Source organism: Lepeophtheirus salmonis, chromosome 4, assembly GCF_016086655.4.
Source record: "Lepeophtheirus salmonis chromosome 4, UVic_Lsal_1.4, whole genome shotgun sequence".
Lineage (NCBI taxonomy): Eukaryota > Metazoa > Arthropoda > Copepoda > Siphonostomatoida > Caligidae > Lepeophtheirus > Lepeophtheirus salmonis.
In genome coordinates, this window is record NC_052134.2 from 18053779 (window position 1) to 18081695 (window position 27917).

The 27917-nt window shown below is 29.1% G+C and overlaps 1 protein-coding gene across 2 annotated transcripts in view; it reads left to right on the forward strand.

The window, feature by feature from the left end:
* LOC121116946 (uncharacterized) overlaps nucleotides 1–27917 on the forward strand; it is a 281946-nt gene that overhangs the window by 198865 nt on the left and 55164 nt on the right. The window contains exons 2-3 of one of the 2 annotated variants that reach the window (XM_040711270.2): nucleotides 2206–2355; nucleotides 20292–20436. In XM_040711270.2, the coding sequence (XP_040567204.2) occupies nucleotides 2206–2355; nucleotides 20292–20436 (295 nt within the window). Of the gene's footprint in view, nucleotides 1–2205; nucleotides 2356–20291; nucleotides 20455–27917 lie in introns of both variants that reach the window. The other variant, XM_040711269.2, reaches the window with a different exon arrangement.

The window sequence follows — 27917 nt, forward strand, 5'->3', positions numbered from 1 at the left end:
TATATTCATGAAAAACGAAAATTCATAAATATTTGAAATACTTCACGCCCATAAGTATACTTACTAATGGGAAAGAGATTTTGGGTGTGAGTCCAAGTAACTAATAGTATTATTTACTTCTTTTTTTTATACCAAAGAACACAATATATAATGTACGTGTCTCTTGAAGACAGATAATATGTCATTGTATTTAAACATCTGATTACATAATGATAAGTACATATATATTTATATACATATCGTAAAACTATAGACTTTTTTCTAATATAATGCTTCATTTTTACACTTTGTTACTTCTTTGGGATGTTTAGCTACACCAAAGACTGAAATATCCTTCTATTATTTTGTGTGTATTCTATCCAATTTTTGGGACGCAACTTCGTTAGTCTCCAGAAGTGGGGGTAAAATGATAATAAAAACTTGTATAATATGGGTTGTAGCACACGTGGACATATGAACAATTTTCAATGGTTGTAAAGCTTATTGATAAATTAGATTATTTTTTATTTTTTCATTTATGACAAATATCTTATTGAAATAATAAAAAAACTTTATTATGTAAGAAATAGTTTAGAGTAGACTCATTTCAACTGTCAAATTCCTTAGAACAAATACTAAAATACAATATATGAAGGTATTTATAGCAGATTACTACTCTCTTATGACAATGATGAATCCATCTTTCAATATGAATATACCTATTAGAAATGGGTCCAGGTAATATCCGTACCTAAAGGACTCTAGGCAAAGAGCGGTTAAGGGAAAAATAAACAATTCAATCTAAAAATAAGGAAGACTATGTTCTTAAAATATGGTGTTACTGTTGTGACTTAGTCGCCCTTATTCTTCTCTTTTCAGTAGGGGGAAATGGCTATTCAAACTGGCTGCGTGCCTTGAGGAACATGTAGCGGCTTCTAATTTTAACCCAATCATAATTGAGTACTAGTAAATCCTACCTTCCTTGCCTTGATTGTCCACTCTTTGCCTAAAGTCATTTACCCGTACCCATAGACTCGTATCTGGAATATTAGTATAAAAAAAACATATTACTAGCAAAAATGGGAACATGGGGGTAACTACGAGTGTTGAGAAACGGTTCCAAACCGACTTTTTTTCTTTTTTTTTCTGCAGTTCGTTCTTAAATGACTTTTTATATACAAAACCGAAATCTTTGACCATGGATCGAAATTTCATCGTTTTGAAATGGTGGATATATCTTTTTCGGTCTCAATCTATGAACAATTTTTCCCCTATCCTCATTTATGAGTTGTATATAACTATTTGAGCAACACATTTATCTTCATACGAAGTTATTGTACAAATGTTTACATATTTTTTAACACACATGACTATGGAATCGGTCTGCACCAATTTAAATCAGACTGATCCAAACTGATTTTTTTATTTGGGACAGATTTATTTATTTTTCTTTTATACCGGTCCTGAAGACATTTTGAAACAAAAAATTATGACAATCTCAGATCTGTCTAGAATTTTCAGAGCTAAGCCCAACATTAGTTATTAGGAGTTGACAGATAAACTTTTTTTATAGATGGGTTCCCATTTTTAAAAGGATATTTATCCCTATCGACAGGTAATTTCGATCATTTCTCTTTATGCATGAGTACTTATGTACACAAGTAGTGACATCATACATGTAACACGTATTTTTGCACTCTCATTCATCAACAGATTAGTTGAAAACCAATTCAAAGTGAGTAGCAGGATTTCAATTATATTGAAATATATTATCACCCGACTTTTCATTGTTATGTTTTTTCAAAAAGTGGGATAGTCAATGCCCCTTTGGTCCCTATGTCCTTTAATTGTAAGTAAGGTGCCGTAGTACATTATTTTGTACTTCTAAACTGGTTCTTTGGTATTAGGGCTAAAGTTATATGCATTCAAAAACACCTCACTGGCATTAAAATTCTCAGATAAATATCCTCAGTTTAATTACCCTCGGTTCCAAAAAATACCAATCACTATCCCTAGGACATATATTTGCCTAGCTATATCACTATTTAAACTGAAATCAATGAATCCATATCTATATTTAATGTAATTTATGTAAGAGTCACGATATCTTTGCAAAAAAAAATTGTTTTAATATATATGTATATTATTCTGATTTTACTATGCGTGAGGCAATCATTAACAAATAATTAATTTAATTACCTTATAACACTTTTTTTATTTCTTTAGGTGCGTGTCAGTGACGACTACATGACTCCGAAAGATTTTGTGAATAAAAGCATCTTACCTCGTCTTTTAGAAGAAGATTCTTCTCATAATATCCCAGGGAATGGTAAAAACGACCTCATTAATGATATTCTACATAGGATTGCCAAAAATGTAAGTTCTTAAATTCATACATATATAGGAAGAAGCAAGGCTAGTTAGCACACAGAGCAAGTTGACAGGCTTCAATTTCTTACAAGTTTCTTCGAGCTGTGCACCAGCACTTTCATGCAATAATCGCCTATAAGCTCAAAAAATTGTCAACATCAAAATAGATACTACATATAGCAAATACACCATTTACATTGTCATGAAATAGTTATATTTTTTGCATATCAATTAAAAATTATTCATATTTCATTATAAAAAGCCATCTTTTTTATTTTTTCTCAAATGTACTTTTTTGTAAGAGAGACTTCAAGTTTCTTTTTCTACAAACTCTAAATTACCTATGACTTAATTGTAATTACATAGCAATGTACAGCCAACCCTGGTCTAACATTCACTTCATTTAAAAGTGTTACCACAGTAAGGAGCCACATCCAGTTCCAATGTAGGAACTTCATTCCATACAAAAACTTTATTAAGCGTGTCCTTGCTATCTTGGGTCAGCAGGCACATAAATTATTAAATAGATTCATAGATGAACCTGCTTTTAGCAGTTTCTTTCTAAAACTTACTTATACTGATGAATACAAAAAAAAAAGGAAGGAGGACTGACCGGCTATAGAGTTATAGAGCCCATTTTGGCGAGTTAACAAATAAAATATTTATTTATGGGCATAAATGAATGTTTTCCCCCCATTTCTGTAATTTCGTTGATCTCTCTTTTAAACAATGAATGGTAAAGGATACTGCCCTACACGAAAATTATATCCTTTATTATTTTCTTTATCCTCAATTATGTGTTTTTTCATTGTTCTAAAATATGAAATCTGGTTTAAGAGGTCATCTGCACTAAAAAGTCACTTTTTCTTGTTTGACTGTATTTTGTAGAATGTGCATAATATCCATGTTACTATTTAACTTCTAACAAGTACTTGACATCCCTTATGACAGTTGCTAAACTATCTTAGCCTAATTATGATAATTTATTGTTTTTCATTTATCCCAGACTAAATGAACAAAACCCATTTATGAACAAAATTTGTATTATAAATCACTCCTGGTCTAAAAATCGTTATTAATTTAGCATTGACCTTTTTTTTCTTCATCTATCTGAATTGTAGTTTTCAGTGATAATATGCCTTTAAGTAAATATCTCCTAACTATAAGTATAAAAATGATATTGTTTACTGCTTTTCTAATAGTAAAAAAAAGATTAGATCCTTACCCCATGAGTTAATTAATTTTTACTTTAACTACAAAAAAAAAGAAAACTCTGATTGATTGTCTATTTCAAGTGAGAGGGAAACAGAGGTTGTGGTTGTCTTGGCTATAGTCATTTTATCAGTCTAGATGTATATCTCTCTAAGGTAACCATTATGAATTCAATATAGCTATTTTTTGTTCACTCATTAAGATTTTGTTAAGAAGAAAGAAAAATCTTTTGTACACGAATATATTTTTGTTAATGTAGCTTGTTTTTTTTTTTAAATTATTTTTTTGATTTTATCATTATCTATGACGGATTTTTACTCGTCGTAAAATGTTTTAATACATACAAGCTGTAATTTGGAAAAAGTATTATTTAAAATTTTTTATACTTTTACAACCCCTTCCAACAAAAACAAAAAAATGTTTGGTGATTGACAGTAGTAGAAAAAGTAAGGAACTATTTAAAAGGAATAATAAAAGATCCAATCATTTTTCCTTTCCCTTTATTTATGGTTTCATGGTTGTTATGAAATGGGTGGAGATAGTAACAAATCTCGTTTTTCTAGATTTTGTATACATATGTATATACAACCAAACCTTGAACTACGAGCAGCATCTGTGTCAAAGGACTGTTTAGAAATCTCGTAATACAAGTTTTACTGAGAGCTTGCTTAATAACCCTTAAAATACCACTGGGTCTTTTAGATTCTTTTTTAATTTAATTAGAGTGTTTGCAGTATTTGGTCCCAGCCAATCCTATTTTTCGACTATATTTGTTCCTCTATAAATTAATTTTTCCATACCTTGAATAACCAAGGTGTTAAAAAAGACGACAAGCAAAAAAATAAAACTAAAAGTTCATATTTTATTATGAGATGTGATTTATTTCATAAGATAATCTATTTTTTTATGATTTTTTATTTACATTTTAATATGATGAAATGTGTCTTTTCAAGGGACTACAGTAAGAAAACCTGCAACCATTCCCATCATTATTCAAATTAAAAATTGTTGGAAAAAGTACAAAAGAAAAGCAACTTTTGAAATAGTAGTTAGTTACTTTTTAATATTAAAAGTATCGGTCATTGTCGGTTTACAAGGTTTTATTTTACACAAACACTGCTCGTAGTTCAAAGTATCACCGTTTTTACGAGTCAAGAAGACTGCTCTTATTTTCTTATATATATTTCCTTCTATTAAAGATAGATTTATTCTAGACAACACCTTCCATTAATTGAAAGAACAGGATAAAAAATTTATCAAGTTCTTTCATCTGTTAACATTATTTCTCTGTATGTGTTCTCTTTTTATAATGATAAAATACCTTAGATTATAATATACACTCAAGGAGACTTGGGAGAAAAGTGTATTTATCATAAGACAATCAGGTGATCATCTTTTGATTTTTGTGTTTTGTGGCTCATACATCATGTATGTGATACAAAAAAAGATTCCTGTTACCATATGTTTTCATAAGTACACTAGAGTGGGTCGAAAAACAAAATTTTAGAAATCGATGATGGGGGTCATTTTGAAGTTTGTATGACCATGAAAGATTATTTCATGCTTAGTTTAAGGATAATTGAACTTATTTTAGAGGTTATTTTATTTATGTGAAACTGTATTTATATAAATATTTTATGGACTTCTCAAATATTTATTCCATTATTACTAAATGAGCTTTAGTACCCGGTATTGTCTGGAGTAATTAGGCCTCAGCTAAAGAAAATGTATCCGTAATGATATAGAAGATCACTTCTCACTGTATAAACAATGCACTTTGTATACACATTCGATCCTATATACATACTTTTGCAATATTTCATAGATACTATTATTTCTTATATCTAAATATATTTATGATATACATCATGAAACACTATTGTGTAGTGTACCTGTTGACTTTTTTTTCGTATATTCATTCAGACAGAATTACAAAATCGTTTCATTAATATAGATATGGTCAGAAATTTCATTCATGGAGAACCTGAGCTAGTATTTTTTGTAGTTGATTTAAATTAAAAGAAATATCAGTGCCACAAATTAAATTTTGAATTTTCTGTTAAATATTGTATTCTTTTAATCCAATATCAAGAGAAAAAGGATAATATTTCAATTTGTTCTAGCATAATAATTATTAATTATGATCCAAGCATAATAAATTGTTAATTTTCATTTTTTTTTAAATGGTTCCCCATCCACACAAAAGAAATTAATTTCTATAACAGCAAAAAATCACATTTAAAAATCAATAAGCACCTTTTCCCAATAACTAGTTTTTAAAACTTAAAAAAATTGATAAAACTGCCACAGAACGATCTACCCGAATTTACACATCAAGAACTTGCACATTTTAAGTTTTTTTTTTTTCTTCTTCTTTTATTGATTGAAATCTCATAAACGACTCCTACTAATTCAATAAAAAGAAGTTGAAGAGTTTATTATGATCTTATTATATATAGTAGGTATGAAGTAGTAATCAAATGTGTTATACATATGTGACGATAGTTAAAATTCACAGTTATATACATTTTTGATAAGTGATTTTGACTTTTCATGCCTACTAATCTCATATTTATTTTTTACATACATAGGTAGGGATACTATTTGTGTGGGAGTATATTGTAGATATATTTATATGCATAGGTATTAACGACTACAGTGTAGCATGTACACGCATAACTATGTATACATAGATGTTACTTAAATGCAACTCTATGATAATTTCACTTTACAAAAGGTATCCTTTCGTTTAGATTTTTAAAAATATATATATATATAAATGTACTATAAAATTGGTAAAAAATACGTGAGGTTTATAGCTTCATAGGTTAAAATTCCTGGGGATATTTCGGTCACAAAACTTTGACCTCCAGTCCAATCCTGTTCTAAATTTTAAGGACGTGTCGAAATTGGATTTAAAAGTTGTTCTATAGAACAATCTTTGATGAAGAATGTCATCTTACATATCTGCCAATAACACCGTCATAAATCAATCTTCTACCATTTTAATTATAAAAATTTAGAGTTTAATTAAGAATAAAAAAATATTACAGTGTTTGATAGATTTTAAGTTTTACTAAACCAATTCAAATGGTAAAATGATATACTTTACTAAAATATTAGTAAAAATCATCACTTGTAGAGGATGCTTTCAAATTTAGTACTTTTTCAAGGACCTATAAAAGGCATTGAACTTGATGAAACCTCTTTTAGGGGTCGATAGAACACCAAAACTTCCTTAGTTTGACTATTAATCTGTATATACTTGTATGTTGTATACATATTGTAATTTACTATCCTTTTTTCATAAAAATCGAAACTGCTACAGCTATAAAATTCATTACATTAGAATTGTAAAATAATAAAAGGAATATTATTGAGGAAGAATATCATCATTTTTGGCGACTTTTCTTAATTTAAAAAAATGATTTTGAGTTGTGAAAGTAACTTTTTTGGAGGAGAATTATTTTTGTAATAAGCTGCCAGTTTTTCATTGTTTTTTTACTAATTTTGTAGTAATCTACAATTCTTTTGAATTATTGATTATTTTTCTAACACTTCATATAATTCATCTACGTTTAAAACTCATTTAATTAGGAGAAGTTTGAGATATATTTCTGCTCAGTAAAATGAGTATTTGCAACAACTTTTCTGGCTCCTGATTTATCTTATATATTTTACATTTCATAGCCATCATGTCTATTAGCCAATCCAGGGACCTAAAAAGAGTTGAAAGAGTAAATTTATCTGGTGAATAATATATGATACATTAAAAGATCATTATAATTTAACAAATTAAAGAACTTATTTATTCATAAAAGAATATATTGCTCTCAACACAAAAATGATTTGAGTTATTATTAGTTCTCCATTATTTTGGCCATTTTATAAATACTAAAAAACCAATTTTTGTAATTGAGAATGGTCCTGTCTATTCATCATCTCATATTAATAGGCTTGAATATTTTATTTTTCATCTTTCAGTTTTTGGGGGGCTCCTATTACTTTTATTATTATTTTACTGCATGTACAGAATGGTAGAAACCAGTTACAATAACCACCAAAATTTGCACATATATCAATGTTTATTTTCATCCGAATACTATAATTGGTTATTACTATTCTGTTGTCTGTCTCAGCCATAATTTATACAATTATACACGTTGCATACCTTACTAATTAATACAAAGATTTGAGTTACATATATTTTGATTGAAGATCATAATATGGAAAAAAAATACAAATGTTCCTTATTAAACCTACTTATAGTAAAGTAAATATTTGTATATTTAAGAGTATCGTACTTTTTAGTTTCGGCGTTCGTCCAAAATTGGCACTTAATATTAGAGAATCATTAAAATTTTAAGGAAAATTTATTTAATAATAAAAAAAAATGACCGCCCTATTGAGCATGAGGCATGAGGTACGCTCAAGGTTAATAAAAATATAAGGTGAAACCATCATCTAATCGGGCTTGCCAGAATTTTCAATTTGATGTATTGTACAGATTAGACTGCTTTGCAAGATAGACAGATTCTGACGTCGTAGAGTGTAACAACGGTATATTAACATAAGTTAGTGATAGAAATGATATGTTTAATAACATCATTATACACTATTTGCCATCACTGTTAAAAAGCGTGGTGAAAGTCAAACATCAGTCGGAAAAGCGTTTTGGTACAACCTTGTATTTCTATTAATCTTGAGTGCAATAACAAAGTGGGAGAATGAGCGGGAGATCGAGAGCACTCAACATTTCTTGAGCAGCAAAAATGGATATGAGCTAGTGACGTGATTATCTATCTGTCCCAGATATCTTGGAGTATTTAACATCCAATGTTAATAAGAATGATAAATAGTTTAAGGTAGCCTTAATTATTAAGAATAGTGGTAACACTTTCTTGTATGTACATATATTAATAGACAGTACATTTATTTAACAAATCCCATTGGTAAACCACAGTACTTAACTATAACATTAGGCAAAGGGATACATTCGAATGAGTATATTAATATGCGGGACGTTATTCAAGTACGAATAATAGATAAATGCCAATTTGTATGCCCTATATTAGGGACCAATATAGCCCAGATTTGTTGTTTACTCAAGCAATAACTGTTCAATGATGTGAATATGTTTATTCCCAAAATATGCTCTTATTTACAATTTTACCTCGGATTGCAAAACATTTTTATCTAATGAGAAATTGGGATAACTAGTGTTGCTTGGATCAGTTGAAAGTTTCCTTGCTTTAGCTACAATACAAATTTAGGTTGAGAAAAAATTCACAAATAATAAAAGTTGTTTTTTTTTTTTTTTTTTTTTTTTTGAAAATCTTGACATTTTCTCAGGTATTACACAATGGAAAAAGATTAAGAAAAATTGTACTAGACCATTATTATTTAGTTGTATCAGATTTCAATCAGTTTTGGTTCGCAACCACTAATCCCATATGAAAGATGCTCGTATTATAAGTGTTTAGTGTATCAAAAAGTGAAGTGCAACCTGCATCAAATATATAGTTTATACCTGAAGAAGCTTCCACACTGTGCATTTAAGAGTGCCCGTTCAAAAATTTTTAGTTTATTACTTGTAATTTTATACGTCATTTGAGAAAATTATGAAACAGAATCAAAAAGTGTATAACTTAAAATTTTGTTTCAAAAAAATTTGAAATTTTAGTTAATAGCTACAGATTTTCGAGGTTTTTTTAAATTAATTTTTTGTGAATAGCTTTGGATTTTTGAATTTTTTTTCTAAAATGTTTAATTTTCTAAATATATATATGGAGTTTTCATATTTTTTCCCCAAAAAATTTTAGTTTACGTAAATAGCTATGAATTTTTGAAATTTTTTTCCAAAACATTTTATTTTCCGTAAATAACTATGAATTTTTTAATTTTTTTTTCCAAAAAATATCATTTTGAAAGTACCGCTCTGGATTTAAAATTATATTTAAGAAAATTAAGTTTAAAATTTAATTTTTGAATTTTTTTTTTTTTGATAAAATTATCCTTTTCTTGTATAAATATGGATTTTTGAAATTTAACAAAAAATATATTTGTTTGAGAATAGCTATGAATTAAAAAAAAAAATCTAAAATATTTGATTTTCTTGTATATAACTATGGATTTTTGAAAAAAAATTAATATTTTGTGAATAGCTACGGATTTTTGCATTTCTTTTTTTAAAAAATCCAAAAACCAAGCACGACCCCAATAAACTTATAATCCTGAGGATGCCCCTGAGATTTAATTCAGTTATCGGACTATAAATATGCACATAAATATATGTTTATTTTATATCAAGTGAAGTTTAAAGGCTTTGAAATAAATGTGTTTCATTGAAGAATTTTTTTTGGTATTTATACATGTGTATTTTTTTTAATTCTACCTAAAGAATTCAGAAGTCCATTGATGCCCCTCAGCATTATTATTTTTCTTTTTTTAGATTACATACAAATTGTTTTTTATATGTATTAAGAGAGAAAGAAATGGTTCACGCCCATAATATTACTGGGCTCTATTTCAATGAATCCATTTGATTTGATGATATGTTATGACTGAGTTGTAAAAATGAATGGGGTAAAAACTATTTTATTTTTACCTATTGCATGCAAAGTGCTTCTATTTAACTTTTCTTTTTATTTTAAGGAGCTGAATATTCTATTCCAAGGTTGATTGAACTACAAAATGACTAAATAAATCATTCGTTTTGCCAAGGATGGTTATCCATCATACTGTACATTTGTTTATTTTAGGAAGGAGTAGTCTCTTAATAAGGCTATGATCATTCTCTTAATTAAGTATTGGAAGTCATTTGTATATATTTGATTTCCTATATACAATAATTTATTTTGTAATCGGATCTCTCAGAACCGAAAGGAGTTATAAGGACAACCATAACATGGATAAACTTTAATCACAAAATTATGGAAAGAGATATCTGATACATACGTACAGTGTAGATAGAAGAAGGAACTGTTTACTGAGCCAGGATTATAATGATAAGAAGAATATCTAATTTATCTATAATTATACGCCGTTTTGAATAGGTATAATAATACTTATTGACCTTACTACTAGCAACGTATCAAAGAAAAAAAATGATAGTAAAGATTGCGTGACTAAATCTCAACTATGAAATATTGACAGTAGTATCTCGCATTGTGAGGGATTTGTACATAAATATTTCGAAAGTATGCACGTATTTAATTTGAATGACAACCAGGAAATTTTTGAGTGATAAATTACATAGTTAAAGATGTTGAAAGGTGGGTCAAGTGAACAGTACCTAAATGATACATCCTGGTGTCTTTACTTTTAACAATTAAAGTTAGCAAAGACTTAAATAAAGTTTGCAAACTGCCTCTAGATACTAAAAAACCACCTAGTTTAATACTAACACCTTGTGATTTTGTGCAGAATGCAAACAATTATACAAATTCTCTCTGGAAATTGTCACAACTACGAAAAACTACAATGATTCAACAACAAAATTCACCTACAGCAAACCAAGGTTTATATTTAATTTCTTTAAGTGCCTCAACAACCTCAACCAGTACAAGTGGAATATTGAATTTGAAAAAAATAAGAAAATAAATTTATATATTGATGGTAACATAAACAATACTCACACAACTTTCATTAATGTATTTCATAAAGTGAGCAGACAATCATTTTTTATTTGGGAGTCACTCATCCACACTTTAATACCCCCTAATATAGATATCATATATACCATCCTTTTCCTAAATTGTTTTTATCATTTCTTAACAATATGCACTTACGAGTGCATTTGTGTATTTATTACGGAGGGATTTATACCAAAGTTTGTTCCGAGTCTTCTTAATGAAGAATCTAAAAAATAACTAAGTAACTTTTTTCTACACATAAAATTATATTAGAGTATTTAAATTCGTGGCTCACCTTCTTTACCTATTGTAACTACCTCTCTTATATCCTTTTTATGTGTAATTTATGCTTAAAGTGGTATGAGGAGTAGCGGATCGTTAAATAAGAAACTGACTTTGTAATATTATAAATAACAATAAAGATATTAATCAATATTCAATATCCAAGATGGATGTCTTATAATTGTTCACTCCCTGCATGACTTCAATAGGAATTTAATGGTTTAAATTTAGCATTTTTCAATTTATTTTATTGATTGATTGTGGGATTTTATGAAGTCTTCACCACATGAGGAACAGCTGAATCCTTCCAACACCTTTATAAGTCACTAAAAAAGGTTTGGTTCAGTATAATGCACTTGTTGACTAAGCATTAATTCATGGGATACTAAGAAGGAAAAAAATGGAGCCCTATTTTTCAAAAATTTCCTAAAACTATTATTTTAAAGGACTCTCTATATTTGGATGAAACAAACACCTTTTTTTATGTATGTGGAAATAAAAGTTGACTATGTTTACGAAATTTTCTTCATGACATTTTTTCTATTAATTATTTTTCTTACAAAACAAAGCATTTTCTAAAATAATTTTTAGATAAATAATAAACATAATCCTTAAAATTATGTCTCTAAGAGAGTACCCAAAATTTCAACTCTACCCTTAGAAGCAAGATTTGCCACTCAATTATTTGTAATAAATTGTTTGGTTGTTTCTACTAACCAAAGGGATTTGAGCCATAACGTTATGAAAAATGATATTGTTTAAAAAAAATCAATTAGAATAAAGATATTTTAAATTATTATATACAAAGATAATTTGCATTGTTTTTATTTAATATTTATATTTAATTTGGTCCGTATTCGTAGAATAATTGAATAATCAAAGTTATTCTTTTGAATGAGTTGAAAACTGCATTAATTCATGGGATACTAAGAAGGAAAACAATTGAATTATGTTTCATTGTCCTTACATATGTAAACAATTATAACTCAGATTACGGGTATAATAAATCAAATTAAACGGAGATTCATAATCCCAAAGGCAGGTAGCCAAAAATGTTTAAATATATTTTCTTAATACGAAAAAATTACTACTCGAGTGATCATCAATGTATATTAAATATCAAGCTAAATCTAACTTTCCACAATATTCTTGTGGAGCCAGGCAGAAAATAAAATTACGTATTTGTAAATTATGTCCTACTCAGCTACACCATGATATAAAGCTAGCTTGGGAATCTAACAGGTTTTGGACGTTATGCCAATGTGTTATTGGAATGTCAATCTATTTTTGGGTGATCTATTTACTTATATTTTTATAATTAATTTAAAATAAATAATAAATTAATTTCATTCCGTAAGACATTCATAACACGATTGTTTTTATTCAATGCCCTCTTTCACTCCGTAACTATTATACTACAAAAAAAAGGACAATGATATCCCTTACTTGGTCAACAATTGGAAGAGAAAAAAATAATACACGGTCCATGAAAAGGTTATTCATTGATTAAGTGTATATCAATTCAAATAATTTTCAATTTTCTAGACGTAAAAATGATGATTTGGTCATTTTTGTAATCGCTGGATTAAAAAGAAGCACACACACATTCAGAGTGCCCAAAAATAGTCTATTTTATACAAATTTATTGGTGTGTTCATAAAAGATAAATATATCTACACATACTGCATATTTAGATTAACACTTTGAACATTCTTAAAATAAGTCAAATATTCCATACATCAAGGTCATGTGTAGATTTCTTCAAAATTTACACACGTGTGGCCATGAGATGTGAACATTGAGCATATTTAAAAAAATATAAAATGAAGATCAGATAAATATTATGTATCCATGTAGCAGTGACTGACAAATAATCATATCTTTAGTAAATATGCAAATTAGTACAACTTTTAGAAACATAAATGACTTCATGTTCTTCGTTGTTATTTCGATTGTCTAGATACAGAATTAGAAATATGAATTAGAATTTTTACCAACTAGGAGTAGTACTAGGTATTACCTAAAGTTATTAGGTGTTGACAAAGATACACATTTCACTTTAATAATTTAGAATGTAACACCTCCCAATATTTCCTCGATGTTACTGTCCGTTTTTCATGAGCATTCACACACGTAGCTACTCACTCAATACTTAGACGTTCTCTCCTAAAGAATAAAAAAATTATAATAATAGCTTGAGAAAAAGTGGTACTATGATTTGATGAGCCATGGAGTACTTTACCTATTTGGGAAACTTTATTAAGAATCACATTTATTTTTTTACAAATTTTACATATATAAAGTACTTCCTTATTTCTCTTTCTTAATATGATATGAACTAAACGCCTGCGGGATTTATTTTTATACAGTGCTCTTTAAATATTATTATCCCTTTTTCTCAACTGTATATATGTACATGATATACATCAAGAAGCGTTTTAAGCAGTCCACCTTGTCATGTATTTTATAGAAAGAGACTCACAAACTTTGCTTTATTATTTACCAATAAATAGTAGAAATCCTATTTTAAATGACTAGTCTATTAATCCAAGTCTGTTAAAGTTGGATTAGTATTTTTTTTATCTGAATTATTTTTGGTACTTCTATTCTTTTAATCAGGTATTTTTCACTCAGAATGAGTAGATACTTTTAAGAAATTTTGATGATTTTGAATGATTTTTTGGATTAACGTTTTTCGTATTGTTTTTCGCATGGACTTGTGATCCTTGCGTTCGTAGTATAAGCTTGAAAAATGACAATAATATTTACAGAATGATATGGTCAGAGATTATTTTGGAAGGAAAGAGTTCAAAATTTGGTTCCGGGTTTGAGCAGGTAAATAGAAGCTCCAACAACCCTGTCAACACAAATGCAAATTGATTAATATTTGCTTTTAATTGAGAGTAGATTACATTTGATTTCTTCGAGTAATGATAACCTTTACCATCAACAAATAATGATTATGAGCATTATGGAGACGCAGCTAATTGTACTTGAAGTAGTCTAAAAGCGTCATCACAATAAAAGAATGAGAAATTACAGATTTGAATTTCTAATTTATATTTTTATTCAGTTGTCATGATTTTTGTTACAACGGTTCTAATGTGCTATATCAATTTGGGACAATTGCTGTAGCATCCTCATAATAATACGAATCAATAATGACCCTAGTCATTTTAATTGATGGCAAAAAGTTAAACGTTTCATCTTTGTCAAGACAGGTCTCGTAGTAAAATCCGGTTTATATTAGTAGCACGAAAAATTGGTCCGATTTAAATGAACGATACGATTTGTAAGAAACATTTTTTTAAATAGTTTCTGCTATAGGTCGGGGGTTTAAGATAATAGAATTATTTACCTAAAACAAAATAGAGGGAAAAGAGGAGTCTCAACTCTGGTTTGCATACAGCGACTCTTTAGGAAATAAAGATGTGTATCATGATCCTTGTATAAGCATCCTGACAACAGATAAATCATAAATCATATGAATGAAAGGCATTTCAGCTCTACTTATTGACCTTACATCCACATTGAATAATTTCTTCCAAAAAAAGCAAAACTCAACAATTTTATTTATTATATTATTATTGCTATTATTTAATCTCTCTTTTTCAAACGACCTCACATAAAGGTTAATGGCTTTATTCATTAATCTTTTCATTATTTCATTGCGTTGAATGTGCATTTCAGGCATGATTATTGATGCTTTATGTACTTATTTTTATCACACTTATATTTTTCCCTAACACTCTTGATTAACTTGTAGAATAAGGAAAAAGTTATTACATTTAAAACAGTATATGTATTGTTTAATTAACTTCTTTATATAAACATATTTAGAGTTTTAAAATTTTAATTATATTTTTGCTTGCAAGTTTTGAAGTAGTGTTCACAACCTTGGTGAAATGCGCCTGATTACTTGAGTACATTTCATGTTGTATTTGTGTCTTTTTATTCTTTTTTTTGTATATCACTTTTTATGATATCACAAACGACGTCATTTAATTATTTTCTACCATTCTCGCTAATATGACGTATGCCACATTTTCTTCCAAAGCAAAATTCATATTGAAAATTAAGTTTAATGAGTAAATTTGTGGAGGTTTTATAGCTAGTTATAAAGTAAAATTCAAGTTTACTTTACTCCCCTAGCCGACAAAAAAGTTAACACGTAGTCAACGATATTTGGTTAACGTGGTCTTCATTTCTTCACTTGGATAATAACTTGACCAAAAATGTAATCATTATTCATTAAAATATTTAAGGAAAACACATCTAAGTATACAGTAAATACATGTGTGGGTCTTCATTAGTTATGCTGAAAGTAACACAGAGGGTTTTTGGATGAGTTACAAATATAATAAGTAATTGTTGCACTGCCAGTAGCGTTAAGGACCTACAAAGAAGTAATTCCTATCCATGTTTTTGCTAGATACAGAGTGGAATATGTGATTTTCTTTGTGAAACATACGTTAAATTCTTAGGGTTACCATTTCATTTTTTCTTTTTATATACCGGCAGGTTATATTGTATACAACTATAGGCATAAGTAAAGTCAGTCCTTGTTCGACTTAAAATTGAATTAATGATCGATAAAAAAGTCATTCCTGTACTGCTTCTTGTACTTAATTTATCAAAACGTCATAAGCTGCTCCCTCCGAAAACTTTTATTAAAATGCCAGAGTTATTATTCCATTTTTCGTTTTTTTGCACAAAGAAAGTGCTTAGAATGGACAACTCTAAACCTAAACGAAATGGAAGTATCCTTAGATAACATGAATAAGTGTTAATGAATTAACTATTTTTGGTAAAAGGATTAAAACAAATAATCAAATATACATGTTAGTTTTTTTTTTTGTATCGTTTCAATCCAAGAATATAATTTGAATGAGTTAATATTATTAAATATAAAGAGATTTTTGATTCAATTCCACAATTGAATTTTGACAAGGAAATTTTATATTTTACATTCATATCTACAATGTAAATCCTATTTAGTGAGTGTAGATTTGGACGTTACATATATATTAACATAGAGTGAGTCTTGATTTTTTCATTGATGTCCTTGAGTTTGTATACATATGTATATGTAAAGGTAGTACATATTTTAAACGTCTTCATCTCATGATCTATTATTGACATTTGTATATATTTGTAGTTCCTATTGGCCATTTTGTTGAATAATTCAGACACTCCTTTTTCTAGTAAAATTTTATATAAGTATACACTCATATATTAGGGATGAATATCTGCATTGGCAAGAGATCACAGCTTTGACTCACTTGGGAAGAAAAGAAAAAAAATATTTTATTTATTGTTAGCATCCAAAAAAGTTTTTCAGAACCATAATCTATAAACTTCCAAAAGCAATGCACGAAGCTTGATATTTATCTTATGTACAGTATCCCTAAACTTTATAACTAACAACAGTTCCTAACGGCGTTACTTCACCAATTTACCATGTATTTTGTTGTTAGATAGTAATTTTTTGCTTCTTTTCTTCTAATCCATGTACTGAACCTTGATTTTTGAATTTGAATTTTGCTAAGTTTTGAATAATTATCTACAATCATCAAATAATTATGCTTATAGTTGTGAAGAATTGGATAACAACTAACTGATTTTGGGCCTTTTACCCCCTACTTCATTTGGAGGTTGTGAGATACAATATCCACATTCACATATGTAGTTAAAAAATGTGAATATATTTACTTCTCTATCGGATTCCAAATTAAACTAAGGCAATTGTTTCCAAATAAAGCTCATTGGAGCCTTTTTGCTCCTGCTGTACATCGTTAAGGACTTCACGAATGAATACATTAAAAAATCCATATAGATTATGCCATAGGACCCGGAAGTGAGGTGGAGGTTATGACATCATTGATACAAAAGTGGAGGATGTAGAACAATTGTAGAAATATCTGCATTCACAAACTGCTGAAAAATTAATATCTGCAAAACTGTATTATAGATTTTCAATGCATCCTTAGTATCTAACAATTTTTATCAGTGAATTGTTTGAAATAAAAGAATTATAAAATGGAATTCAAGGTATGGTTTGTTTTATTTAAAAAGCATTGATGCTCAAAAATAAAATAATAAAGCTCAGGAATATTTTAGGTGAGGAGGACTAATTTCTGTTGGTCGATATCTATCTCGTGGAGAAACAGGGCTAGGCAAGTTTATTATATTAAAGAACCAAGATAATAGTCTCAAGTTACCGTTCCAAGACCTGTAATCTAGAGCCTTCAATAACTTTCTTCATAGCAGTGGAAGCATTCTCTAATTAGTAGAATAAGATCTAAAATAAACATTGTCAAGGACGGAGGGCCGTCTCTTATCGTCAAGAGAAGATTGGAAAGACTGTACCTGAAAGGCATTGCTAAAGGTAATGGACCCTAAAAAAAATACTTAAAACAATTTAATAGATTCCTATCAAGAATGGTTGAGATACCAATTGGTCACCTCTCCTCTTTTTACAAATAAGTCGAAACAAAATGTTGAGTCTAGAGTGTGCTCTTTTTGTAAAGACGACATCAAGACCTCATTCCATTTGTTTTACTTTTGCTCGAAAGTGGCTCGCTCCTGTTGTTAAATTGGTGGATTGGATTATCCGTGAAAATTACAGCCAGGAACTCAGTCTTTTGGATTGGTTTCTATCAACGTCATCGACATACAAAGAAAACCAAGGGATAACATATAGTTTTAAAAATAAGCTCTTGCATATTCCACCGAGCCTGGAAGAGTAGGTACTCCACTCAAAAAAGAAGTATTGGTTTTATCTTTTCTTGAAGTATTCAGATCTGTATTTTTTGTTTGGTCACTGTATTTACTCGAGTATTTATGTACTTACTAAAGGTATAAAAGTTATACTTACATATAAAAGATCTATCAGTCACTGAAATCCAAACTTTCTAAACTCCTTTGAGAATGATACAAGTTATAAACATCAAATTTTTTCTTACTCTTTCTTTAGCCAAGAAATTAAATTTCTTGCATTTGTAGATGGAATCTTACCTTAATGGATTTCGTCCTTCTGTAAATATACATTTGTAAGCGCAATATTTAGAGATAGTTCATTGATAATAAACCCACTTTGAACCCCTGACCCCAGTTATAAGAAATACAATGACCCTTCTATATCAACATTCCATAGGCGCTCACTTTTTACTCAGTGATAAGAACTAGAATCTTTGAAGTTTCGAGAATGGAATATTATTTATGCACAAATCTACAATCTATTTATGTATGTATACTATGAAATGGGTCAGAAGTTCCCCCCATATTTGTACATATGTGGCTCCATGCTGTTTTATGTAATATATTTTGTATGATTTGTAATTTTAAAGTATTCATAAAATAAATAATTTATTTTGAACTTTTCTCTGTCACAATGATTCTTAGTACAGTAGGGGAGACAGTTGCAACATTCTTTTTGTTTTTACCTAAAATACTGGAAGTTAGTTTGATTTAGACTCCACGATTTTTAATGCAAAATACCTACCTAAGTTTGCTATTGTTTGAGGTAATTTTCAGGATTTATCATTCAATAATATATCAGCAAATTGCAATTGAATGCCACTCGTAAAATTTTGCATCTGTCCCTATAGACAAAAACAGTTGTAAACGTTCAAAGATATTCAATTTGAAAATGAGACTCTATAACATTTTTTGAATAAATATGTAACTATACATTTCATAGGGTGGGAAAATTAAATTAAGTATCTTAGGCTATATACTATTGATCACTGATAAGTATTAAATATCGGAGAAAGTCGCACTCAAAAAGTTCTTTGGGTTCCCGATACGACTAAAAATATGGTTGATGTGAAGTGTAATTATATAAAATAAAAGACTATGTGATGAAAATTACAGAAATTTGTTGTTGCTATCCTCCTCGTACTGAACGTTACAATATTTTAAATTTACCCTCATTATGTAAGTTCTGATATTAACAAAGTCATATAAACAGATAGCAAATACTCAGTGATATCACTGAAACAATGAAAAACTGAGACATTTTTCAAACAGTTCTCCTCAAAACAAAAAAAAAAGGACTTTCACGAATCAAACTTAGTTTTTACGCAATATGTAAATGAAAAGTCGGCAAAAAATGAAATTTTCTATAAAACTATAATCTCCATTATATTATATAATTAAGATGTAAACGTCCCCATAACCATCATAACGTGTTTCAAATATCCCTGGTTCCTTACTAGCTTTTTTATGCATATTTTACCATTATTAACATTTGCCATGTAACGTTACTTATCCAATATTGAATAGTCATCTCCTTTTTTAAATCAGTGAATAAATACTATCATCTGACTGTTAGTTTGGCTTTAATTTTAATTAAATGTTTGAGCAATTTTGTTTCCGATGTATGAAGCTATTTGTCAATTATGAATTACTTTTTGATATTTGAGAAAAAGTGACTGTAGCAACTTACCCTGTCTTCTCTACACTTAATATACTCCAAACAAATAAACTTATGTTTATCATGAAATAATTCTTTTATGAACCTGTTTCTACCAATGGGCTTTAATAATATGTAATGACAACCTGGTTTTTTAAGCTTTTACAGGTATAATTAGTTGACAATCTTGTTCTTAGAATAATATTCATTTTTTGTGTGTCAAATGTATCAAACTGTTTGCAAATTCAATTGGTTAAGGACAAATGTATATAAATATGATTTTTGCTTTTTCCTTGGACTATTATCAAATAATAATTATCTGCAATTTTAAATTATTTTGTATACATACATAGGGTAATCATATATCAATTAACTTGTATTTTTTTATATATATATAGAACGGGAATGACCTTTATCTGGAGCTTCAGTACAGTGATCCATCGGATTCCAAATTATACACACAGCCAGGAACGGATCCTGATGATATGGTCTACAAACTCTATGTCGGAGATGAAGAATATTACTGCCGTCCCTATAAACAAAGTAGGACCCCTTTTAAACGTAGGTTTTACCACTCATTAAAATATACTGCATGAAATTAATTCAAGAATAATATTGATCAGTTAATTAGTTGTGTAGATTAATTTTAGGGAACATGAGAATAGTAGGTAATTGAGCAAAGTTTAACAGTTATTTTCTATATCCAAAAAAAATAAATAGTATTGTATTTTCGCGCAAAAAAAAAAACAAGTCAATATTTTTTTTTGAAGTATCATAAGATTAAATTTTTTAAATTAAGTTGCCTATAGAAACAGTTACCAAACCAACCGTTCCTAATAGTTGCTTGATTTTTCTATCACCCTTAATTAATTATTAGTGAAATATTGTAGTGCAATTTTTGACTTTGGCGAGTTCGAGGTTTTGAGCTCTGTGTCGAGTAGAGTAGCATAATAAACTAATTTTTGAGTTCAAAAGCCATTTTTTCATTGTGGAAATGTCATTCAAAATAATTTAATGACTTGTTTTGGAGAAAATAAATCCGTGTTTTTCATTGAATCAGCTTTATCAAGAAAAAAAATACTTTGTATAAGCCTTATATAATTTTGTTAAAAACCTATCATGAAAAGAGTCCCTATTTTTATAATGAAGCGGAGGGGTATCCCCCTCAACAAATAGCTAATGAGTTTTCAAGGGTTAATTTAAGAATGACATATATTTAAACGGAATTACAGATTTAATTATTGTCAGTTTTCTTCTCCCCAAAAATATTTGCTACAAAAAAAAACAATATCACTCGGATTTTGATTTGTATCTACATTTCAATGTAAAGAAAGAGCCCATATTACATCTTGATAAACCCTCATTAGTAGCAGTATATAAGCCAAGAATATTACACTATACTTATAACCTACATATGTGTATTTACATGTACCAAAAAAAGTATAATTCATAGGTGGGTCCCTTACCTATACCTATAATCTTAAAGATAATAATTTCCTCATTTTCAATGCCTGGAGCAGGTCCACATCTCAAAAGACATTAATTATAAGCATCCGAAAGTAATGTGTGTTTCTTGGTACTTTTAGGGATATTTTTGCCTCTCATTCATTGATGGTGTCATTCATGAATTATGTAATGATATATTTAGTTATATCAACGACGTCATACGCCCCTTCGAAAAGTACTTCTGTTCTGGAAACGTGTAATGTGTACATTTGAGTCAAAATGATTTTATTTAACAATTTATTAATTTATAAGAATCTATATATATATGTTACTAGAAGAAGTACTCAAGCTTAAGCCTTAAAACTATGTGGCAAAATGAGGCAGTTACCTTGAAAGATTCCTGTTTGTACACATACATTTTGCCCACGTAAGATGTCGCTTTTTGACTAGTACAGATGACGTTACTTTCTCATTTTCCCTCATGATATGTGTAACTTTTTTTTCCTATGTATTTAGGTATATCCAAGGCTTCTAGCTAAGAAAAAGTTACAATGGCTACTTTGTACAAATATTGATCACGTGGTCTTGGTTTCACTACGCGGTTAATAGCTCCGACCCAAACTTGTTCGGATATATAAAAAGTTTATTTGAAACTCACAATAAAATAAAACATTCATATTAAGAATTTCTGGCACATTCCAAGACTTAAAAGACCTCAAATCAAGTATTGGTAGAAACAAAAGTTGCTTTTAATATTCCAAGTTTTATTTTTCTTGTATAAATTAATCATTTTTGTTTCAAGATGAAATATTTTGGCCTCTTACCACCTATTTGGGATTTTCGGATCACCTTAGGAGTGCTTGTAAAATATAAAATCTTTCACTCCTTCATTCTTAATTCAGAAAAACTTTTGGTTCATAATTAATACAAAATACATATTGACATTGCTATTGTTAGGATTTATCCCCAAAAAGTGGCAAATTTTAATTGACCAAATTACCAAAGAGGCATTCAAACATTGATGTACAAACTTCCAGCTGATCAGTTCCCCCGTTCGCCAGTTTCCCCCAAAAAGCAATCATTCCATACTTACTTATAGGGTTGTTATCCATATAGATATTATAATCATACTTATTTCATCTTTTGTACCAAAATATTTCATATATCATTGTATCAGATTTTTAGAAGATTTGAATTAGAAGTATATAATTTCGACCCAAAAAATAAATTTAAAATATTGTTAAACGTAAGCTTCTTTTTTAATGTCCAAATGATAATTGAAAAAAAAAATATATATATTTAATTCAATATGATTCAACACCGTACGTGATACATAATATTTAAATATGTAGTCTAAATTTATTGTCAATATTAATTTTGGATTATTTTAGAGACATGACATACCTTTAAAAGTTAATTTTCAAGCCTTTTAAAATCTCATCCCCATTTAAAAAAAAAAAGTAAGAAACAAATATATGAATTAGTACATAGGCTTTTGGGGAACATGGTTCATGAGTATTTGATAGCAGAAAGTCTTTAATTAGAAGCAATTTATACTATTTCAAACATCTTAAAACCCTTCTGTTTGCTATGGAGCATAGTTATACAATATATTAAATAGTAATAAGAAAATTGTAGGACTTGTTACAGCTGTCCCATTTGTAATGAACTTTTCATTATCTCAAATATTTCTTCAAAATTAAGTCTTGTATTTTGATAAAAGCTACAAAATTAGTTATGGCAAGAGAGGAGGGGGGAAAAGGAGATAAACATATTTGCTGGAGTTACTCAGATGTCGATCCTCAATTCTACTCTGAGTCTAACATGGACTTACAGTTATAACTCCACAACAGACCATCAAGATGTATTTAATGAGCTCTCACTATTGGCCAATCCATTGGATATAGTTAGAAAGGAAATTCATTACTCAGGGGCTAAACAATAATGACAACAAGCTCAGTAAAAGAAAATTCATCCTTCAGGTTATCAATTAAAAAAACCCTTAAAAATGCACACAATTTAGATAACTACTGCTTATTTACTCTTTACATATGTATTTCATAACTCACATGCAAGAATGAAAGATATATCAGGTCTTATTTGGACCTATTTATAGATATATGTACTATAGACATATCTTTGGGTGTCCATTTTTAAATAGAATATGTCCTTTTAAAAATACATAATATATTGTCAATATTACTGAAAATGAAAACCAAAATTACAATTACAAGCCTGACGTCAAGGTGTATCCTTGCTCAAATTAATTCATGGCACGTAGAACTAACTTTCATTTAAAATATTATTATTTTATACAAATTCCTATTTAAAAATATTATTTTTTTAAATGACAAACTATGATTAGATTCATTTAAGTTTATGAATGAAGATAAATATCCAGAATAACTCTTGCAATGTTGGGAACAAAGTGTGGTATTCCTTATATACATTACTTTGTCTGTCATTGTCTTCTTTTTTGTAGTGTTGGATGTGTCTTAAAAAACTATAAAGACTGCAGTGATCTCAGTTAAGTTTTGATTATTTTCGTATGTCTCCTGTCCGATTTTTATTGGCCTTTTAGTACCATGTCAACTGTTGAAGTTTCATAAATAGCTGCAATCAATCATTATTTGTATTGAATCAATCCTAGAAATGAATTCCGAATCAGTTCCCTCCCTCTTTTATTCAGTCTGTTTTTGTTATTTTTCCAGTCTTTTTTTACCATTTATCAGTACCGATAAGTTGGTCCTTCACCCCTTTGGCGCTAGCTATATTTTCATTTTCTTCACTCCTATCTAGGATTGAAGAAACTAAAAAAACAAAAAAACACTTAAGTTATACGGACTGTAACTTAAAACAAGTCCAATGCGACTTGTCTGCAGATGTATGGCACTTATATATAACTTCAACAGTTGAAATGGCATACGTAGTTAATAACTACGCCATTTCAGCTGTAGTAGTTATCATAAAAGACTAATAAGGATAGTTCTTAGGACTGACAAAATTAATCAAGACAAAACTGATAAGATGCTATTTTTTTTTTAGTTTTTTATACCGATGCAACACTAATAATCATTCATATGAAAGATACTTATTCACAATAATCTATTGAATTAATTTGGCATATATTTAGCCATGAAATACTCTAGTATTATATGATTTAGTTATAAGTTATTCTTATGTGATATTTCAAGTGATGAAACGAAGACCACTTGATCAAATATTCCAAAAATAGTTCCCTACGCCATTACGGTTTTGTCCTCTAGAAGTGTAGTGTATAATTGAATTTTATTCTATAACTAACTATACAAAATCTATAGGTCCATCCTTCTAACTGAATTAAAAATGTGAATTTTGCAAAGGGAAGAAAAAGAAAATTGATAAAGTAACGTCATCTTGACTGTTATCTTGAAAATCAACACCCTCGGTAGGATTTTTTTTAAAGATGAGAAATCTACTCAAGCTGAAAGGGGCAATGTAAAAAGGTACTAATTTTTCACCAAGTGGCGTTTTCATGATGTTTAAAGTCAATATTGTCTTTCATTCACTTTTTTTTCTTTAAATGCTCGGTATATTCTCAAAAACCATAAGTAAACAGAGCTTTTATTGAGACCACGTCTCCCCCTTCTTCAATGTTCTATTAAACAATGAATATTGCAAACATGAATGAGAGTTTGTAAATATTCTTATTATTATTCTGCGATTCCATTAAATTATATCAGATTATATATCTAGTCCGAAATTTACTTTCACTTTATTGTTGAGGAATGAATGAAGTTTTTAATGGATTCATTCGTTCACCACCCTTTATTATGAAATTCGTAGAGTCCATATTTTTATATATATTTTTTAGTGTTCAGTCGACTCGAATCGTATTGAACCAAGTTGAGTCGTTAAAGATCGACTCAAGTCGTTAAACTAGGAAAAAATAAATAAAAAATTAAGGAGCTTCTATTGTTGAGACTCGCTCTGAGGTCGAATTATTTTCAGTTAGGTTTTAAGTTTTTTTTGACATAACATAAATTTACTGACTATATAAAGTAACGTAAATTAAATTAATATAAACATATGAGTATATATCACAAAGGAAAATTCTATTAACTTTTGAAATGATAAACATAATGTATACTTGCGTATAAAATTAAATACTGGGGTCTGCTTATAGTGATTTTTCTATACCGATCTCTACTAATATTTGGTCCAGACCACAGTTTGAAACCATTGACTGAAATTCAAATTGTATACGGAAATTAAAAGCTAGACCGAAATATAATTGGTTTAACGAAATTTCACTTCCTAAAAAAAACGTCATTTTTTTTGTGGGATCGAATAAGGAACAATTCTTTTTTGAAGACAAAATTTAAATACACAAAACCAAAGGTTTACCTAATTAATCAATTGTCTTAGATAAGTTCAGAATTTTTAGACCAAAGCCCTACAATAGTATCTACGTTTGCCCACTGCCCATTTATTAATGTATATTCAATGAAATACTTTCAGTCCGTACTTTGATTACAAGGAGGAAATTTAATGTTCCGTAATATTTTGTTGGATTTAACTTTATATTTAGTTATATATATGTCGGCTCAAACAATTTTTGATTCGGTTTGACTCAAATTGAGTCGATTTTTAAATTTTTTAAAAAGCAACAACGCACGGACTGTATACATTATTGATTCAGCTTGAGTGTTATAAGTGAACTTTATCAAATATTTTGAGTTTTCTGGCGTATGCATGTAAGTGATTTTCTAATCAATTACTATTTATATTGAGGTCGTTATTTTTTCTTTTTCTATGTCACGGACTCGAGTCTATCCTGAAAAATCGAATCAGTTTTTATTATACCGAAAATATATTTTTAATAACTTTTAATCAACTATTTTGGTGTAGTTCTTGGTAGCCTTATGAGCACTAACAAATTAATGTCGACTCAATAAAATATGTAGTAGACTCAAAGGTTGGGTTAATAGATAATCAGTATTGATAATTTTTTTTCTGAAAAGGCTGTTATTGCATAATCTCAGGTCAGCTGTTATTGGGCATTAAGGCAATATTTATATACATACAAAGTGGGGACCCCAAACTTTCAGTACCAGTTATTACTATGTTATTCCCATTAGTTTTAATAATGAGGTAGCATTATACAACCAAACGACAGTTAAATCACACATTAACGAGTTGTGTTTTTATGGCATGTGACTAAATAAAATGTCAGAGTAACAACAAAAAAGGCAACGCATGTGGGATCTCTTTCGCGTCAGTGTCAGTGCTAAAAAGGCTGCAGAGAACCTTGATACCTCCATCCATACTTCATACACCATCAATAAAAGTCAATTACAGGTACACACAACCAAAAAGAACAAACACTTCTACTGCAACCAATGACTGACTTCTGGCCTGCTTTTATGTGATCATCCTCCAGTTCTGACCTCAACCCGTTGGACTTTACACTTTCTGGCGTCTTGGAGAAAAATTTCTACAGCACTTCTCATCCAGATTTGAATTTGCTCCGGGCTGACATCATTACAGTGTTGTACGCTATGAATACGGCCTTATTTGTCAAAAGGTGTCAATCTGTTCGCCGGCGTATCGAAGGCTTAATGACTTGTAGAGGAGAACATTTCGAATAAAAAACGTAGCCTTATAGAGTATTTAAACATCTCACAAATTGGTTTTGAGTTGACTTTTCTTGATTTCATACAAATCACGTTTTACGTAATTTAGTGATGCTACTACAAGCATTGGCTGTATATAATAATCCCATTTTTAAGTTTATTAGTATGTGTATATGGGCAATAGAAAATTCCCCTTTCCAAAAGTTGGCATGAAGTTATGCCATATCAGAGTCCTCAAGCAATCTTTAATTAAATATGGAGGTTTTATAATTTGAAAATTGGCTTACCGTTTGAGTCGAGTCGATAATTGTTCGAGTAGAAACAGCACTATTTTTTTTTTTTTTTTTTTTTTTGCAATACTATGTCTACATATTGTTTTATTATATCCTCATCCCATTTATGAGTAATTTTTTTTACAAACAAACAGAAAAAGAGTTAAAAAGACCCTCATCAAAGAAGAATGGACTTTCTATTATGCAGACAATAGGTATTACATATGCCTACTTATTTATGTACCCATGTAATTGATAACCCGCTGCTACCTATGTACATATACATTATTGTACATCTTGGGTAGAGATCTCAACTGCTCTTTATATTAATTGAAAGAACATTTTTAAAGGTACATACTATGTTATGTATGTGGACCCAAAGGATTTTTTACTTCCTCTGATTATAAAGCCCCTATTTCCCCCCTAAAATATCCTCATTAAGATGTTCATTATATAGATATATGCCTATCTATAATTGACGTCACTGGGTGGTCTCAACAAATGATGGGTGACCTTTTTTTACTGCTTACATAAATAGATACATAATCCCCCTTACAAATATTCACCTTAATGTCCCTTGTAGAAATTAAATTATTATCCTTGAAATCAAAATCTAAGATGTCTTTTTACCCTCTCATTATGATTTGGTCAGCTTGAAAATCGTTGTATTTCATATGATGATTATGAAGAC